At 40.8% G+C, this 16,871-nt stretch overlaps 1 protein-coding gene across 9 annotated transcripts in view; it reads left to right on the forward strand.

Annotated features, from left to right (window-relative positions):
• The window catches only part of LOC144499846 (inositol polyphosphate-4-phosphatase type I A), a 175,641-nt gene that overhangs the window by 85,965 nt on the left and 72,805 nt on the right, over positions 1-16,871 (forward strand). For all 9 annotated transcript variants that reach the window (XM_078222393.1, XM_078222391.1, XM_078222394.1 and 6 more), the window contains 5 exons: positions 4,496-4,682; positions 7,116-7,278; positions 10,820-10,864; positions 13,458-13,576; positions 16,130-16,246. In XM_078222393.1, the coding sequence (XP_078078519.1) occupies positions 7,173-7,278; positions 10,820-10,864; positions 13,458-13,576; positions 16,130-16,246 (387 nt within the window). In that variant the 5' untranslated portion in view covers positions 4,496-4,682; positions 7,116-7,172. The remainder of the gene's footprint in view (positions 1-4,495; positions 4,683-7,115; positions 7,279-10,819; positions 10,865-13,457; positions 13,577-16,129; positions 16,247-16,871) is intronic.

A 16,871-nucleotide genomic window follows, 5' to 3' on the forward strand; every position in this document is an offset into this window, starting at 1 on the left:
AGGAATACTTTTATTCATTTGTGGGACATGGGCGTTGCTGGCTGGGCAGCATTATTGCCCATCCCTAGTTACTCTTGGAGGGTAGTTGCGAGTCAACCACATTGCTGTGGCTCTGGAGTCACATGTAGGCCAGACTAGGTAAGGACAGCAGATTTCCTTCCCTAAAGGACATTAGTGAACCAGATAGGTTTTTCTGACAGTCGACGATGGTTTCATGGTCATCAATAGATCCTTAATTCCAGAAGTTTTTTTATTGAATTCAAATTCCACCATCTGCCGTGCTGGGATTTGAACCCAGGTACTCAAACATTTCTGGATTAGTAGTCTAGCGATAATACCACTGGGCCATCGCCTCCCTGCTGAGACCCATAGAATATCTACAGTGCAGAAAGAGGACATCCGGCCCATGGAGTCTGCACTGACTATCGGAAAGAGCATCCCACCTATCCCTGTAACCATATGCATTTACCTTGGCTAAATCACCTAATGTGCACATCTTTGGACTGGGAGGAAACCCATGTAGACTCAGGAAGGACATGCAAACTCTACACAGTCATCGAAGGCCAGAATCGAACCTGGCACTATGAGGCAGCAGTGCTAACCACTGTGCTACCATGCCAGACATCCAACAGGGTACACAGTTTAAACCATCCCACCAGCCCAGATTGCCATCAGAACCTCAATCACCATTGCCCCATTCCAATGATCTCTCTCTCTGTTAATGCACTTACTCGTGTAGGAAACAAGCTTCCTGTCCAAAAGACCTTGGATTCAATTCCGGCCTCGGGTCAATATCTGCGTTCTCCCTGTGTCTGCGTGGGTCTCCTCTGGGTGCTCCGGTTTCCTCCCACAGTCCGAAAGACCTGCTGGTTAGGTGCATTGGCCGTGCTAAATTCTCCCTCAATGTACCCGAACACGTGCCAGAGTGTGGCCACTGGGGGATTTTCACAGTAACTTCATTGCAGTGTTAATGTGAGCCTACTTGTGACACTAATAAATAACTAAACTAAACTGCTTCCCCTTATTTTTTTGCTCCATCCAAACTGCTTCTACATCTTGTTCTGAAGATCCCCACTCATCTTTTATTAATAGTGCTACTCTACTTCCTTTTCCTTTTTGCCTATGTTTCCGAAATCTCGAATCCCTTTGCATGTTCAGTTCCCAGTCACCCTGCAGCAATGAATCCATAATGGCAATCAGATCATACTCATTCACGAGTACTTGTTCCATGAATTCATCTGGTTTATTGCAAATGCTTCTTGCATTCAGATAGGGACCTTTAATTTTGCCTTTTTAACATTTTCTCTTTTTAACATTTCTCTATGTTTTGACCCTATTTGATGTTGGCTTTTGTTCCAGCCTTTTTAACCATTAGCTTGGATAGAGAACTGGCTAACCAATAGAAAGCAGAGAGTTGGGATGAATGGATCCTTTTCTGGTAGGCAAGATGTGTCTAGTGGGGTTCCACAGGGCTCAGGCCTCCAATCATTTACAATCTACATTAATGACTTGGACAGAGGGATAGAAGTACTATAGCCATATTTGTAGATGGCATCAAAATAGGTGGGATCATAAGTTGCAATAGAGAAATAAGCAATTTACAAATGGATATGGATCAGTTAGATGAGTGGGCAAAAATTTGGTGGATATGTTTAAGTGTGAGGATATTCATTTTGGTTGGAAAAATAGAAAGGAAACTTATTATCTAATGAAGAGAAACTTCAGAGTGCTTCAGTGCAGAGAGATATACCCTGTTCAGCTCTCGCTTCTTCTATCTGCTCTGCTGACCTTTTGGTTAAATTAATTAGGAAAATTAAATCAATTATCATTAATAAACCCTCCTGCTCCCAATAAACTTTACCCCTGCTGTAAATAGTAAACCTTACTGCTAATTAAACCTTACAATTACTAATAAATTTCACAGGTTTTGAAAGAAAAGGGCAAAATACTCACAAACCTATCACTTGTCTGTTTCTGTGTTATGATCTAGCAGGTGGCAAGTGCCTTGCGAACCAAATCCCAAAAAGGGAAACTTGACAAGCGATCACAATTATTTTCTATTTGTATTTTACCACAAGATAATGTGTACTGAAATCGGAAGTCAAAAATTCCAGTAATGCTTTTGGATATTTTGAATATTAAAATATTTATTAACAAAAGAAAACTTAAACACACATGATTACACTCACACAGTTAAAAGTAGTCATATAGAACAGTTCTCCAAAAGATTCTTAAAGCATCCCTTTAGGCAACAATCCTTATAAATAATTAATCCATAAAAATTCCAGTAATATTACCATAAGGCAGACCCCATTGTTGCTGTAGGGAAGGGATATCACAGGATCTCTCTCTCCCACTTGGCTGAGGAAATTCCAGACTTTAAAATAACGCAGCCACTTTTTTGGGTTGCTCACTCTGTTTCTTTTCATAGCCCTGTCCTAACACAGAACATTACTCCAGGAGGCCTTACAAGGCCACCCTTATCATAACTCCCAACCTCTTTTTCAATATGTTTTTCCCTCTTTAATCTATTCCCATTGACTTTATCCTTCTTTGGAATTTATCTTTCCTAGGGTATAAACAGTTCTCCTTATGGCTACTACTACCAGGTAAAATAAAATTTAATAATTATGCCTTTTCCAAGCTGTAAACTTTTTTTTAACTTCCATTTGAAATTTAACAACTGAACACAAACTTTCTTTATCTACTAATGCAGATTTAAACTTATGTCTTATTTACTTGTAGAACATCCAACTCAGCCTCGTTCACTTCAAATGCCTGTCTGTCACACACACCCAGCTCCACGCGCACCACACAAACCACAGTTGTGCTTTACAGAATACTAGAGTAGAACCCAGAAATATTTAAAAAATAACTCTTCACACCTGCGACATCACACTTTTTCTCATTGCATTGGTCTGCAAGTTGAGCCCCAGCTGGGTTAGCTCACTCTTGCTGTACCTCGTACTGTCCCACTGGGTCCATATTCTCTTGTTCCTCCTCGTGCTTTTTCATGCCTCACTGGCTCTGAACTCCCCTGCTTCTCATCATGCTATTCTAAGTCTGAGCACTTCCACTCTGCTTGTGCTCTTTTAAGCCTTGCTGGATCTGCTCTCTCCCACTACTTGTGTTTCTTAAGCCACTTTGCAGTATAACTAGCAAATTCCAATAGGTTCAATTTAAAATTGTTCCTGTTCTTATCTGAGAAACAAAAGGAAATGGTGGGCATCTAAAATTGAACCAGTGAAGGGTAGAGGTGCACAACAGCTCCATTCTGACTAATAATCTGCACCAGAAATGCTAACTATTGTTACACCATTCACCCTCGATGACGCCCCCCACCCGCCACCTTGCATACCAAGAATCTATCTACCTCTACCTTAAAAATATTCAATGACTCTGTCCACCACCTTTTGAGGCAGAGTTCCAAAGATGCACAACCCTCTGAGAAAAAATCATGCCTCATCCCTGTCCTAACTGGACGACCCCTTATTTTTGAACAGTGGCCCCAGTACTAAATTCTCCCAAAAAAGAAATCATCCTCTCCACATCAATCCTGTCGAGACCTTTCAGGATCTTTCTCCATATACATGTGAAGCATTGCAGTTCACAGTCCTGTTAAGATAATATGACATGACTGCATTTAAACCTCTGCACATCGAAAAAGTATTTTAAGTTGAAGAACTGGTAATTTATTAGATCCAATATTCTGAACGCAGTTTTGAAAAAGGCCATAATACCCAACATATTGATTTTTCCTTTAACAGATTGTCTTGTGTTGTATTTCCAACTTTTTTGGTACATGTTAAAGCTGATCATATTCGCCTCTTGACAAATCACTCAAGTGCTGATTGGGGGGATATCATTCTGAAGCAATACATACTCTGCTCAGATGGTAACTCAAAAAATTGTCCACTTTTGGTTACTTGGGTACAGTTGAGATATTCAGCTGCTATCATAGGCCCAACTAATTCCCCTGTTTAGCACTAGTTCCCCTGTTTAGGTGGCATGGTAGCACAGTGGTTAGCACTGCTGCTTCACAGCACCAGGGTCCCGGGTTCGAATCGCGGCTCGGGTCACTGTCTGTGTGGAGTTTGCATGTTCTCCCCGTGTCTGTGTGGGTTTCCTCCGGGTACTCCGGTTTCCTCCCACAGTCTGAAAGACATGCTGGTTAGGTGCATTGACCCGAACAGGCGCCGGGCTGTGGTGACTAGGGGAATTTCACGGTAACTTCATTGCACTGTGAATTTAAGCCTTACTTGTGACTAATAAATATTACATATCAAATGTCTGACTCTTGTCCATCTTGAAGTAATTTCCTATATAAAGGAATGCAAATAAAATGAAGACCGCTTATTTTACTGGATGATAGAAAGAATAGTGGATTTTAATTTCCAAAACTTCTGTTAAGACTTCTATTTTTCCTTGTCTATTGTACCTTGTTTTCTCCTTGTAATTTCTCCAATTTAATTTAATCAAATATCTTCTCTCCTAGGTCCTCTTTTGTCAACATACTACTAGCAAGCTATCAGTGCTATGTAATAACAGGGCACTAGAAGTGAGGAAGTGGCCTGTGGTGTCTAACTTGACATTTCACTTTTTTGCTTGAAGTTAAAAGGTTTATCGTCTGCATGCTTGCTAGCGTGAATCCGCCTCCTGTACTCCAGTGACACCGTTCATGGGTATGCCATTCAATTTTTAAAATATATATTTTAATAAGGTAGATGTGATTTACACTGCAAAATATTTAATGTGCTGTTCTGTTCACTAAAATACATTCTTAGTGTTCATAGTCGAGGTGCTGGTAACATCTAAATTATCTAAAAAGAATGTACAGCAGTGATGTGCAAAAACATTGACTGGATATTTTTGCTGGTTTACCACAAAATGTAATATAAATCATAGTTACTATAAGCCAATAATAATCTTGCTTTGCATTGAACAGTATTAAAATATTTTCTTCATAATGGAATTGATGGATTTAATGCTATCTATTTTCAAATGTGACATAAATTATTGCCAGTTTCCGAACCCATTAACCACCTCCCAACATGAATCCTGAAATATTTCTCAAATTTGCTTCTATTTAGAGCAGCTTGGCTTCTTCTGAGGAAGGACAAAAGAAACAAGATCATGGTTCCATTTCGTGCTTTTATTTTTCTTCACTGTTCTCCTCCTGTCCCCACTATTATTGCATCTTTGTTGGTCGGAGAGGTGAACTGTTGATTCAGACACCCCTGCCACTGCCACTCGGCCAATCAGTCAGAGGAGATTTTAGCCCATGTAGTTTACTATTTCTCCCTTGGTCTGACAAAAGTTTACTCCCTGTCAAACCAGAATTGATGCTCATTTTGTTCCTCAGGACAGGATCAACACACGTTCAGATTTTTGTAGCTGTTGACCCAGCTGAGTAACTTTTTTGGCAAATCACCTGTCAATTTATCGTGCAAAACTGGATTTTAAAAAGAAATAATGAATAAAAGGCAGAAACTGCAAAGCTTTCCTTTGTCACAAGGGTTGGTAACCAAAGGGTGCAGATTTGGAATAGTTAGCAAAAGAACCACTGGGAAATCAGCATTTGTTTTCAGCAAATTTATTATCTGGAAAGCACTGCCTGGAAATATAAGTAGATATAGTAGGAACTCTCATTTGAGAGAATTGGATATATAAAAGTTTGCAAGATTATGGGAAGATCAGAGCAATGGAATTAATTGGATAACTTTCAGAGAGTTGGCATGGGTACAATAGGCTGAATGATTTTGTAACTTTAAATCTGTGCACTTATTAATTCTTGACTTGCGTTGGAGATTTGCCTTTTTCAAGGATAATTTTACATAGGAAGATGGCTGTGGTTGTTGGAGATCAGTCATAGTTCTAATACATGACTGCAGGTGTTGCTCAGGATAGTGTCCTGCTTCATCAATGACCTTCCTTCCACCATAAGGTTGGAAGTGGGGATGCTTGCTAATGATTGCACAACCCCTCAGATACTAAAGCAGCCCATGTCCAAATGCAGCAAGACATGGACAATATCCAGACTTGGGCTGATGAGCGGCAAGTAACGTTTGTGCCACACAAGTGCCAGGCAATGACCATCACCAACAAGAGAGAATCTGCCCATCATCCCATGACATTCAATGGCATTACCATCGCTGAATCCCTCACTATCAATATCCTGCGGTTGCCATTGACCAGAAACTGAACTGGACTAGTGATGTAAATACTGTGGCTACAAGAACAGGTCAGAGGCTAGGAATCCAGCATTGAGTAATTTGCCTCCTGAAGCCCCAAAACCTGTCCACCAGTCTACAAAGCCCAAATCAGGAATGGAATTGAATACTCTCCACTTGCCTGGATGAGTGCAACACCAACAACACCAAAGAAGCTTGACATCATCCAGGACAAAGCAGCCAGCTTGACTGGCATCCCTTCCACAAACATTCACTATCTCCACCACTGACACAGTAGCAGCCATCGTACCATCTACAAGATGCACTGCAGGAACTCACCAAGACTCCTTCACACCTTTCAAGTCCACAACCGCTACCATCTAGCAGCAGATACTTTGGAACACCATCACCTGGCAGTTCCCCTCCAAGCCACTCAACATTCTGACTTAGAAATATATTGCCGTTCCTTCACTGTCACTGGGTCAAAATTCTGGAACGGTCTCCCTAATAGCACTGCTGGTGTACCTACATCACATGGACTGCAGAGGTTCAAGAAGGCAGTTCACCATCACCTTCTCAAGGGTAATTAGGGATAGGCAATAAATACTGGCCTAGCCAGCGAAGCCCATATCACTTGAATAAAATAAAAACAAAAAGGGAGCTGTGCTACTTGTCCCCTCAACAAAGTTCCAAATATAATAGATGTGATCTCCTGAATAATGCGTGGACTTTTGCTGTGCATCAGTCCCTGAATTTTCCACGTTGAACCCAAAGGTCTTGTGCAGAATAGTACATAGAGATGTTATTTATTATCATTATTCAGAGATTGATACTTAAAAGATCTGTACGGTAAATGTCCCAGTCATGTAAATCTTCACCCTATACTCTTTAACTTTGTTTCAGAAGTCCAAACTCCTAAAAACATCTTCTGTTTATTCTCTAAAGGAAGGAACGTGCAGCCTGAACTCTGCAATAAGGAAAAAATATATTACTCATGAAAAAATGTCAACAAATGAACAAAGCCCACGGCGCAATGTTAAAGCCAGATCCATGCAGCGAGCTTCAACGTTTGATATGTCTTCAGATATGTTAGGTTTATCTCTGACAGGTGAGGAGTTTTGTGTACATTTCTATTGAAATCTGTTGCCTGGAAATACATTTTTGAGCTTAATATTTTGAAGTCACAGGTGAAATTTTGAGGAAATGAAACTATTCTATTGGAATATCGTTTGTGGTTATCTATAAATTATCACAGAATGTTGACTAGCTGACCAGGTGCTCTCCTTTTGAAAGACATTGTCTTGGCTTCAAAGAGTCTTTACTGGAACACATTTTTATGATGGAAGCTTTTGAGTTTGAGCTTTTAAAAGCTTGAATGTCTCATGTTTGAAAATTAGTTAGCAGGACATTCATTCCTAATCCCATATTTTAATTTAATGGAATACTCTTGAGATATTAGTGCTGACAAATTGATTAAACCCAAGTATGAAAGACCCTTCATTCCTCCAATAAAATCCCAGATTTAATCCAGAATTCCCTCAAATTAGTTAATCAGTCAACATGAATTGATTATAAACTAGGGTATTCATTTTATAAGTGTAGTTGAATGCAGCTGGGTTTCTTAACCAGAAACTGTAAGAGAATAGATAAATGTTAAAATATCTAATAAATTATCATTGGCTGCTGTGATCATGTATTCATCACACCAAGGACAGTATGGTATGTATTATTCTCACATAGAAAATGATCTCTTTTGCCCCAAGAGCTTTATCTAACTTCGTGAAAACATACAATGTTGTGACCTCAACTGCTTTCTGTGGTAGTGAATTCCGCAGACCCACCACATTCTGAGTGAGGACATTTCTCCTCACTGCAGTCCTAAAACCTTTATCCTTAGACTACGAACTGTGGTTCTGGACTCGGCAACCATCAGGAACATCATTCCTACATTTACCCTGTCTAGTCATGTTAGAATTTTATAGGTTTCTATGAGATCCCCTCCCATTCTTCTGAACTCCAGCAAATATAATCCGGAGCAACTCAATCTTTCCTCATACTTCAGTCCCGCCATTCCAAGAATCAGTAAAACTTCACTGCACACTCTCAATAGCAAGATCATCCTTTCTCAGAATAAGGAGACCAAAACTACACACTATTCCAGTTGTGGTCTCACCAAGGCCTTGTACACGAATCCTCTTGCTATGAAGGTCGGCATACTATTTGTCAGCTTTACCGCCTGCTACACATGCATGCTTACCTTCAGCGACCGGTGTATGAGGGCACCCAGGTCTTATTGCACATTCCCTCTCAATTTATTGCCATTCAGACAATAATCTGCCTTCCTGTTTCTGCTACCAAAGTGGGTAACCTCACACTTACCCACATTACGTTGCATCTGCCTTGCATTTTCCCACTCACTCAACTTATCCAAATCACACTGAAGCATCTCTGCATCCTCCTCACAGCTCACCCTCCCACCCAACTTTGTGTCATCTAGAGATATTACATTTAGTTCCCTCATCTAAATCACTAATATCTGGCAATACTGTGCTATTTTAAGAAGGCTGGGATATAAAAATAATAATTACAGCAACTGTACAAGGTACTAGTGAGGTCACATTTAGAATACTGTGTACAGTTTTCATCCCCTTATTTAATGAAATATATATTATCATTGGAGGCAGCACAGGATGGTCCCTGGTGTGGAGGGACTGCCATATGAGGAAAGATTAAACAGGTTGGGTATATACTCCTTGGAGTTCAGAAGAAAGAAGTAATATGATTGAAACATACAAGTTTCTTAGGGGGTTAGATGGTAAATGTTAGGAGGACCAGAGAGCATAGTCGCAGAATAAGATGTATTTGAGGAAAAATTTCTTCTGAATGATGAATCTTTGGAATTCATTACCCTAGAAAGCTGTGGAGGCTGAGTCCTTGGAACATTTTCAAAGCTGAGACCGATAGGTTTTTAATCAGTAGCAGAATCAAGGGTTGCAGATCAGGCAAAAAAGTGGACATAGTGTGTTAGATCAGCCATGATCTTGTTAAATGACAAAGCAGGCTCGAAGGGCTAAATGGCCTACTCCGATTTTTTTTTTTAATAGTCTAATGGTCTAAAAGCCCTGCAGTAATTAGAGATTCTGAATATTAGTCAGACTTAACAAATGATTCCGAATATAGCCATTAAAGATATTTGATCCTTGTTGAATGTACATTTTGCAACCAGTAAATTATTTCACTCTGAAAAGCCAAATGGATAAGATTTGTGGTGTTGGTGCAATGAATTTAGTGTTTCCATGTGAAAGAGCAAATCTTCTCAACATTGTTATTCAATCTTAATCTTGACATCCACAAATTTATTTGTGCTCCTTTTGAGTTGGTATTGATTTGTATGCCTGTGTTTCTTGCTCTGAAAATTGTTACTTGTGGGCTGAACTTCAGTGAGTTTCAATCTTTTGGGGTTTCCTAGGGTTGATGGTGGGGAGGATATTTCACCTGCCTGGGGAGTCTAGAACTAGGGCTCACAGTCCCAGATTAGGGGATTGACCATTTAGCAGTGAGATGAGAGATTTCCTTACTCAAAGGGATGGAGATCTTTTGAAATTTCCTATCCCAGAAGACTGTGGAAACTTAGCCATTGAATTTATTCAAGACTCAGACTGATAAATGTTTGCATTCAAAGGAAATTATTGGATATGGAGATGGTGCAAGAGGTGGAATTGAGATTGAAGGTCAGCCTAGATCTTTTTAAATGGCAGAGCAAACTCAAAAGGCCAAATGGGCTATTGCTCTTCCTTGTATCCGAAGCTCTTGCACTAAGTCCACTCCTTAATTTGACATAGGCTTCCTTTAGCGTTTTTCTTAAATCACAAATTTTAACTGCTTTATTTTCCCAAGGAATTACCATGTCCTTTTTTTTCCACCCTTCATCTTACCTGTAAATTCAGAGACTTTGTTTTGGTCTCTTACTTCATCGATTATAATAAGCTGCAAACTTGAGGATAAAAATCAATTCTGTTTTCCTGTGAATCCAATTGTAATAACCCTTCCGATATGTATTTCAATCCACGAAATATCACTGATGCCCAAATGCATGGCGTTACTTTGCAAGCAAAATAAAACACCATCTGATTGCTGTTCTGCTGCTAGCTTCAGATTAAATACTAGGAGAAAGGATTAAGTACTAATAGGTGAAACTGATATATACAGGTCTGTCACACAGACCTATATATCAGTTTAAATAAAATACCACCTGAATGATCTGAGCATTTATCGCCTTTGATCTTGTGCCATTTGTGGGTACCAGTTTCCAGCTAGTGAGAAAATAATGTACCACTAACAAAATTAATAGCTCATCAATACAGGTATTGGATCCTGGATTTTCTGATTCTTGCATTTCTCTACGCTTGCCATAATTTATGCTTATTTATATTGCTATTATAAGAGGTTCAGATGGCAAAAATTGTCTAACTTTATTTGGTGAGCTTCGTCTACCCCAATTGTGTCAGTTGGAGCATGCCAACTAAGAAACTTCTGCTGTATACTTCCAAAGCTGATTGTTATGGTTTGAACTCTGATTTGATTTGATTTGTTTTATTCTTTGGTATTATGAAGTAGTATTCTACTGACAAACCTATGTTCTTTTCTAGCTAACAGCCAGGATCCAGATGAACCCATTTTGGAATTTAGTTTAGGTGGGTAGGAGACACTTCCCTTCATAATTTATTTGCTAACTGTATTCGCTATATTTTTAAAACAATTAATTTTCTTTACTCCTCTATCCTCTCTCCTCACAATTGCTGTGTTCAGGTTTTGTTAGATAAATACCTGCTGTGTACAGGAGAGCAGTTGGATTTGTATGCAAGCTGCTCTTAAACTTTTACGCAAAGTGATGCAGATGCTGGAAATCTGAAATATAAACAGAACGTACTAGAAATACTCGCTCCGTCTGGCAGCAAATGTAGAGAGAGAAACCGAGTTAATGTTTTAAGTTTATAACCTTTCTTTCATGCATCAATTCTGATGAAACGTCATTGACCTGAAACATTAGCTCTGACCCAGATCTTCTGGTCTCCAGAATGTTAGAGACTAGGTATTAGACCCTAGATGCACTTTGGGATCCCATAGAAATCCCAGCACACTGGCTCCCTGGGAAGAGTCCAGGAAATTTGAACTTCTGATGCACAATTTATTCCCCTGCTCCACGGAACCCTCTGACTTAGTTAGCTGAACAGTTACCTAGGAAATGTTAGACAGAAAAATCCTAGTCCAATCCTGGACATCTACACAATTGACCCGCCTGATTTTTTCCACTATTCATTCACACACACACACACACACACACACACACACACACACACACACACACACACTCCCCCCAACTCTCAGCCCAGGCTGCTACTCCAATCCTGTTACCCACTTACCACCTGACCCCCAACTCAATCTGCCACCTTAATCCCCTCACCAAGCTACCACCCGTCACCTTGCCAACCCCACTTGCCTTGTCCACCACCCTACCCACTTGCTCCTTCCACCCTATCAAATATAGGGGGGGCAATCCTCTCAGCCCGCTGTGCCACTCTAGCAGCGCAGCAAGCCAGGGGACATCAGCGGAGGCTATTTTGAAGGCTTCCCACTGGGCGCCACAGCCTCAATGTGTCTCCCAGTCCAAGATTCTAAGAGTAATATGCTTATCCGGATTTCCATTTCATTAGCAGGCCCGGGACCGAAGTCTCCAGGCTCGCTAGTGTTCCACGCCGCTCCCCCCCCCCCCAAAAACAAAACCCCCAGCGGAAGTGGTTCACTCCTTCAGGGGTTTACAACTGCTCCCCACTAACAGGGAAGAGGTGGCTGGCCCCCTGCTGGAGGGAAGAGAGGCCATTGAGCCCCCCCACCCCCCCCCAAAAGAAGGTCAGAAGTAAGGGGGAGTGTCCCTTGGGCAGTGCCAGTCTGGCACCTTGGCACTGTCCATTGGGCAGTGTCGAGAGGCGGGACCAACTGTTGTGGGGCCAGTTGGGGGTATGATTGGTGGAAGTGGGGGTGTCCCACTACCACTCTGCACAAGGATCGCAGGCAGAGGGAGGGAGGACATTGATCGGGGCTGGCCATCCGCAGAGAGGGGGAGTGGGTGGTGGGGGAGCAGAGCGGGGCTGTCCGGGTGGGTGGTTGGGAAGATCAGGGCTGGCCAGGGAGTAGGGTCATAGGGGCTGGCCAGCAGTCGGGGGTGGGTGGAGTTCGCAAGGCCAGCGATGGGGAATTGCGGGGCTGGCCAGCAATGTGGGGCCACTTTGCATGAACCAATCTCTGTGCTAACAGATCAGCATATGCGGAGTGGCCCACTCAGCACTATGCTGCTGGCCTCTCCAGCAGGAATAGGCCCCGCCCCCGGATCTTCAGAGGGAATTTCACTAGGGCACTCCGTGATGTAGCATGGGAGATTCAATCTGAAAATCACGCTAAAAAGTCGGTGGGGGTTACTCCCGTTTTCACGCAAATTGGGGACTTAGAATTTTTTGGGGAAGAATCCCGGCCAGGGTTTTTAGATGTCAAAGATAAAATGTTTTAACAAATACATTCAGGAAAATAGTAATTTGAGAAGGAGAGCCCATTGGTGATGTGTACTGGTGGGACTATAATGGACAATTAATATGAATATATGTGATGGAGAAAATAATGGTATTTAAATTAGACAAATCTTCAGGGTCTCATGGTTTCCGCCTTAGTGTATTAAAAGAAATAGGTGAAGAAAACGCTGATCATCTAGTTATTCCAAATTCAAGAATTGTACTTCTTGGATTGAAACTGGTAAATGTCAGTCCATTATTTAAGAATGGATGGAAGGAAAAACCAGATAATTATTACCCTTCAGTTGTGGAGGTGTTACTGGAATCTACCTTCAGCGATGGAGTAACTGAACACTTGGGGAAAAGTGTGGAATTTTCAGTGCTGAGATCGATAGATTTGTATCAGGTAAGGGGTTCGAGAGATGTGGAGTTGAGGTACAAATAGCCATGATGTAATTGAATAGCAAAACGAGCTTGACTGACTGGTCTGCGTGTGATCCTATGTTTCCTATTAGTTGCTGTCCAGAGGATATATAAATGTACTTTAAACAGGACATAGAATAAGCATATTACTATTAGGCCAATGAAAAATTGGTATAAATAATTGTATTTGCAAAGAAATACTGGCTATAGTTCCATTAATATGGTCAACATTGAAATGAAGAAAGGTTCTACCATTTTGAATACCAATAAAGATAAATTTATCTTTGATTTGTTCCTGTAGCTTGCAGTGAATTGGTCACTCCCTCCTTGGACCGGAAGCCTAATAGTTTTGTAGCAGTAAGCGTGACAACCCCTCCACAAGCCTTCTGGACAAAACATGTACAGACTGAGATTATAGAGGTGAGTTCACCCATCTGTTGTGTTGATCTTTCTATCTGTTTTGCAGTCACTCAAATAGAATTAATTGAAATTATATTGAATTCGCAGAACTGAAACAGGTCATTGTTGTTTATTCTCCACACAAACATCCTTCCACTCCATTTACTTCTCACCCGATCAGCATATTTTTCTTTTCTTTCCTCCCTCGTATTTATCCAGCTTCCTCTTAAATGCACCACTTTAACCACTCAGTGATAGCAAATTCCACAGTGGCATCATTGACTGAGGATTTCTTAAATTTATTTATTAAACATCACTTTGTTGACTCATACTTTAGGACTTCACACATGGATGTACCTGCTCAATGTCTACCCTATCCAAACACCTTCATAATTTTGAAAGATCTCTATCGGGTCACCTCTCACGCTTCTATTTTCTAGAAAAAGAGCTGCAGTCTGTTCAGCCTTTCCTGATAGTAATAACCTTTCTGTCCTGGTATTCCTGTAAATTTTCTTTACGCTTTCTTTAACCTTCTGGTTTTTTTAATTGTTTGTACTTTTTTGCCACTTGTGCTTAATAGACAAATTGATTTATATGTTTCCATGAGTAATAGAAGTAAGTGGCACTGATATTACGCGATGTTGTTCTGATTCCAGTAGAGGCTGATGACTGTTAATGATCAATGCAAAGAATCCCACAACCTGGTTGATTTCTACTGTAACAAACCTGCTAAACTCAACATAGAGCAAACATTACTTAGTCGTTAAAAGATATTCACTAGTAACTGCTTAGCACAACTGTTATGACACATTCTCAGTAGATATATAACCTTGTAGTTAAAGTCCCAAATATCTCCCAGTGATTCAACAGGCTCTTTCCTCCCTATCTCATTAGAGCAGAGCTTCCAGCTTTCTTTTAAACAACATTCCTTTCACTTGATCTTCAGAGCATAATTGAATAAAGTTCCAGTAGCCAGACACCCACTGCTGATTCTTTAGTCTTCAACTCTCCACAACAAAATTTGTTCCTTCAAGCAAGGGTCCTGTCCACATCAGTACCCCACTTGGTGATTAACCCAAAATCAGTCCTTTTCTTCTGTCTGGCATGCAGTGGCTGCTTTTGGATCTGACTGCCTCTGAGAGTCTGCCAGCAACTTCTCCTTTTGCTTCTCCTTTTGCATCTAGGTGTTAGGCTCGCAGCTGACCTCAATAAGTTTTTACCTAGGCGCTTATCCCGTTGGCAACCAGATCACATGGGCCTGTCGTCAGGTAGCATTCACGACAACTTCGCACTCAGCCCATTCCAGGGTTTTTACCTTAAATTGAAAGAGAGTTTATAACATAACAGTTCTGTGAAGTCTAGAATTACCCATTAATCACCGTTTTTTAACATGCTTATCCTGGAATAAATTTCAATCATAGAATCCCTACAGTGCAGAAGGAGGTCATTTGGCCCATCGAGTCTGCACCGACCACAATCCCACCCAGGCCCTATTCCCCTAATTCCCCACCTATTTACCCTGATAATCTCCTAACACTAAGGGTCAATTTAGCGTGGCCAATCAACCTAACCCGCACGTCTTTGGACTGTGGGAGGAAACCAGAGCACCCGGAGGAAACCCACACTGACACGGGGAGAATGTGCAAACTCCATACAGACAGTGACCCGTGTCCCTGGCGCCGTGAGGCAGCAGTGCTAGCCACTGTACCACCATGCCGCCTGATGTGAGCTAGGAAGAACGAAGTAGTGTTTTGTATTTCCTTTTCGTGCCAAAGGCCATCTATTTCTGCAACTACCCACCTCTGTCTCTATCTCAGCACAATGTCACTGAAACTTCCAATCATGCCTTTGTCACCTCCACACTGTACTATTCCAATGCTTTCTCTGGTCTGGGACTTGCATTCCATAAGCTTCAACTCATTTAACTTTCTGTCTGTACACTGCTCATTCATCACTCCTTGCTTTGAGTCCAAATATTGCCAATTTAAAATTTTCATCTTTGTGTTTAAATCCTTTTATCACCTTGCTCACCTCTATCTACATAACCTCCTCCATCCTGAGAGAAATCTCCATTCTGATTCTGGCTGTTTGTACATCATTCTGCCTTTTGGCTGTCATGCTTTCAACTGCCTACATTCCAAGCTACTGGAATTACATTCTTTAAACCCCTCCTTTTTCACCTCTTTGATCACCATTTTGATTGCTCTTCTTATTTCTTCCTTTGGCTTGCATCATTTCCGTCACACTACACCTCTGAAATGCCTTTGGCTGTTTCTCCTTGTTAAAAACACTATTTAAATTAAATTGTTGCAAGTTGGGCAAACTGTCAAGAAAATCATAGTTTTTAGTTAGTGAAAAATGAGCTTAAAACAATTTATTGTTTTAAAAAATGTTTATTTAATGTTTATTTGAAAGCTCATAGATTAGGTTGATAGGGGTGAGCATTGTTGGGCTAAGAGGGATCAAAATCATTATAAGGAAGCTTAATAAATTGAGTTACCTCCTGTGCTTTACTATTACATCTGTTGCTAAGACAAGAAAAATGTGTTAATTGTTTTCCTCTTTTCCTTGCAGGGTACCAACAATCCCATATTTCTAAGTAGTGTTGCATTTTTCCAGGATTCTCTCATTAATCAAATGACGCAAATTAAACTTTCAGTGTATGATGTCAAGGACAGGTCTCAGGGAACTGTAAGTGCTACAAAATTTTTCTTTGTTCCTGCTAATATAAATGTGTAAAATTAGATGAGGTGAATAAGGACAAATTTGCAATTTTGGTTCATTGATCTACCTCTGGTACATTGTATTCAAATGATGACATCATGACATAGAAATGATATTGCAATTTCAGCTGAACTAGGTGAAAGATTCTCTAGAACATTGTTCAGCCGTAGCAGTATTTTGCGAAAAGAAGAATTACAACATTACTCAAAATTCATGGCCAGTGATTGACCAGATGATATAGCTTTATATTTGCACCTGGGATCTGAGCATCTCTGGCAAGGCCAGCATTGTTGCCCATTCCTAATTGCCTTTGAGAAAGTGGGCAATTAAGGATGGACAGTAAATGCTGGCCTTGCAAGGAATTCCCAAACCCAAGGAATAACTTAGAAATCTTTTCCCTGACTGGAGAATTCAGTACTATAGACTCAACAGTCTCAGGATGAGGATGTGGTCATCTAGAACCAAGGTGAGAAATTTCTTCACTCAGTGTGGCGGACTTTTGGAATTCCCTACGCCGGAGAGCTGTGGATGCTCAGTCATTGAGTGTATTCAAGGCAGAGATGAGTAGATATTTGGATACTAAGGGATGTCA

This window comes from Mustelus asterias, chromosome 10 (genome assembly GCF_964213995.1).
Source record: "Mustelus asterias chromosome 10, sMusAst1.hap1.1, whole genome shotgun sequence".
NCBI classification, from domain to species: Eukaryota; Metazoa; Chordata; class Chondrichthyes; order Carcharhiniformes; family Triakidae; genus Mustelus; species Mustelus asterias.